Source organism: Trichoplusia ni, assembly GCF_003590095.1.
Source record: "Trichoplusia ni isolate ovarian cell line Hi5 chromosome 23 unlocalized genomic scaffold, tn1 tig00003812_group22, whole genome shotgun sequence".
In the NCBI taxonomy this organism is placed as follows: domain Eukaryota; kingdom Metazoa; phylum Arthropoda; class Insecta; order Lepidoptera; family Noctuidae; genus Trichoplusia; species Trichoplusia ni.
The window spans coordinates 25,836-28,561 of NW_020799880.1; the positions used below are offsets into that span (position 1 = coordinate 25,836).

The window sequence follows — 2,726 nt, forward strand, 5'->3', positions numbered from 1 at the left end:
AGTATATCTTGGTGATTTTATGAGTAGAACAGTTTGATCAGTATTTTTTATTTTTATCTGAGTAGACAAGTTTAATAAAGTATCTTTTGAAGCCCTAAGTTTTACTAGCACATTGGTTGCATTTTCAACATTTACCGCCCTTTTCAGGCCGTAACCGTGGGTATGCGAGTCTAGGATATCAAATAGGTCATTTATCAAGTCCAAAAAACGTGCTGTCGGTGTAACCTGCTCAAATTCCCGTAAATTGAGTTGTTCCTTGCAAAACATGAGTGAATCTGACACACTCTTGCTAAAAATTTGGGTAGCCAAGCTCACTTTCATTATTTTACTTTTAAAAAATATGTGAGCTGCTCTGATGCGATTAGCAAGATGAAAATTTTCTGCTTCTTGCAAAATTATGTAAATTTACAAGGTGTTGCCAGGAAATGGTCTCACCATGTTTGTCTTGAAAATTTTTATAGCACTCGAACGCATTTCTTATTAGCTTTATCATGTGCGCCGGATCTAGAAATACTGCAATTTTATCATCATTGCTGGGGTTTTTAAAGGTAGTATTGAAATTACTACCTTCAAAAGAACAGCCTAACTTTTTGGCCATCGTCAAATTCGCTGGACAACCGTCAAATGTGACAGCTTTAATTCCAACACCAGCTTCTTCTACTAAATGAATGGCTTCCGTTAAAAGAGCCACTTTCTGCTCAGAGTTAACGCCATTTATTAAAAAATATCCAATTGGAATTTTCCAGGAAGCGTTGATCGGTACCAACAAAAATACTAGTGCTTCCTTGGCTTCATCTTGGCAATCTGTTTCCAAGCTGGTACCGAAACTAACGTGGCCATAATACCTCCGGCCTTGGGGGTGATATTCGACTCCGCTTCTTATAGCCATTTCATCAAATATAATAGTAGCGTAAAGTTTTTGTTTTGATTCTGTCGCTTTGATTTTAATGGCATCAATCGCCTCTTTCGTAAACCCTGGTTTACCATCAACCGACTGATACCACTTTCTGAGCGTGCTCGTGCTGGTAAACATGTACTAAATGTTTTTCTTACAAAATTATATGCCTTTGGCGAATAGAAATGCAGTGTCAAAGCGAACGCTCGTAATTCTGGAGAGTATTTTAGTTTTGGCATATGTCCTGTTTTAGATTTAAGTATTTGACGTTTAACTAGTTCTCGATTTTGTACACCTATGCAGGATAAAATATTTTCATTTTCTTCGGTTATATAAGATTTTTGAGACAATGTATTTAAAATTTCTTTTAGATTCGCATTTTTTTTACCAACACTCTATTTTTGTCTTGAAGCCTCTTTACATGTTTTTTCTTGTTATTTAGAGAATATATTAGATGGTCTATTTGTCGTTTCATTTTGCGTTTTCGTGGACTGAGCTCACCAATTTCTGGGTCTACTATTACTTTGGTATTCATTGTTGAACTCTGAAAATATAATAAGAAATATTAATAGTGGACTTAACAGAACTACTTAGTTATAAAGTAATATGTGAAATATTATAAAATTAAGCTTACGGGACTGTCATAAACATGGGAAGGCCTAAGAATGTGACTATCATCTAGTAGACCGCACGGCACAAGAGTCTGGTCTTCAATTATTGTATTAACTTCAGAATGCACTTCTGTTTTTGATGATAAACTCTAAAATTGAAAATATCGGGTACAACAACCGCAGTTACATTAAATTTAATCCACTGACCTATCATAAAAAAAATCAACTTACTTGGCCGGTATTGTGATGCGAAGGCCCAGGTACGTTAGTATTAGACTCAGTCAAACTATAAGGTGAAGCCTGTAATAAAATAATGTTTTATATTTATGTTTTGACTTTTCTTAGCATTTTATCAATAAAACAAATCGTACCAAAATTGGTAGAAACATTGTTGGTATTGCTGAACTAAATAAACGGCGACGTTGTTTTAAATACTCAAAACAATCAGGTGTGAAGTGCCTTGAACAGACAGCACTGTATTTCGTTGGGAACCAATTTTCCCTATTAATTTTATTCATCCACTTTTCTTTTAGTTCCGGAATCTTCGGAAACCTAAAATGAAAACATGTACTTAATTAATTGAGCAAAATAGTAATGAAATTCTTCATATAATTTTTCTTAAATTTTATTTTGTGATTATCGATATTTGTTTGAATTGACTTCAGCTAAAAGTAACAGCACTATTTTTTACGATAAACCTACAAATTGGAAGAAAGAGATACCCGCATTAGAATTGACTAATGAAAGAAAGAGACTTTTCCAAAAGACATAAACGCGCGTTTCTGCACCTTTGCATCTGTCACCCGCCATCCATTTTATCTTGACACATACAGATCTCGTATAACCTACAAAAATAAATAAAATAATCGTTCTGCTTACTTACCGGTGAAAAGTTATACCATCCTTTTTGTAACTCGATGTCTTGGAATGTTTCCCACACCACTTCACCGCACAAGAAGGCATTTTAATGCGTTTTAATTGCAAAATAATTTTAACAATTTACGATAATTTAGCGTGCGCACAGGTCTAACACTTGGACACAAACTAAAATGGTCACTCATACAGATAGCTTATATAGGCGACAAAATACTAATAGTTTTCGAACGTCAAAGCACTGGATGCGCCGTCAAGAGGTTTTATAGTCTTTGCCAGCTGATGTTTAGCTAAACGACTGTTCCCCGTCTGCTTCACACATGTTATCTTGACCGTATGTCAGAGGG

General features: G+C 35.0%; 1 protein-coding gene across 2 annotated transcripts; it reads right to left on the reverse strand.

Moving 5' to 3' along the window:
* Window positions 1–1,027: 1,027 nt before the first annotated feature.
* On the reverse strand, window positions 1,028–2,675 carry LOC113506740 (THAP domain-containing protein 3-like). 2 transcript variants are annotated; one of them, XM_026889572.1, is made up of 5 exons: window positions 2,390–2,675; window positions 1,878–2,058; window positions 1,738–1,806; window positions 1,530–1,655; window positions 1,028–1,439 (listed from the first exon to the last, which is right to left on the reverse strand). In XM_026889572.1, exons 1-5 carry the CDS (start codon window positions 2,467–2,469, stop codon window positions 1,263–1,265), a joined length of 633 nt encoding a protein of 210 aa, XP_026745373.1. In that variant the 5' UTR covers window positions 2,470–2,675; the 3' UTR covers window positions 1,028–1,262. The 2 variants fall into 2 exon arrangements, with proteins under 2 accessions (XP_026745373.1, XP_026745374.1); XM_026889573.1 differs by lacking the exon at window positions 1,530–1,655 and having other exon boundaries at window positions 2,390–2,673.
* Window positions 2,676–2,726: the final 51 nt, after the last annotated feature.

Coding starts and splice junctions, on each gene's coding strand:
- LOC113506740 (XM_026889572.1), bottom strand. CDS start 2,469: ATGCCTTCTTGTGCGGTGAAGTGGTGTGGGAAACATTCCAAGACATCG. Junction 2,059..2,389: donor GATGGTATAACTTTTCACCG/GTAAGTAAGCAG, acceptor TTTTCATTTTAG/GTTTCCGAAGATTCCGGAAC. Junction 1,656..1,737: donor CGCATCACAATACCGGCCAA/GTAAGTTGATTT, acceptor TTTCAATTTTAG/AGTTTATCATCAAAAACAGA.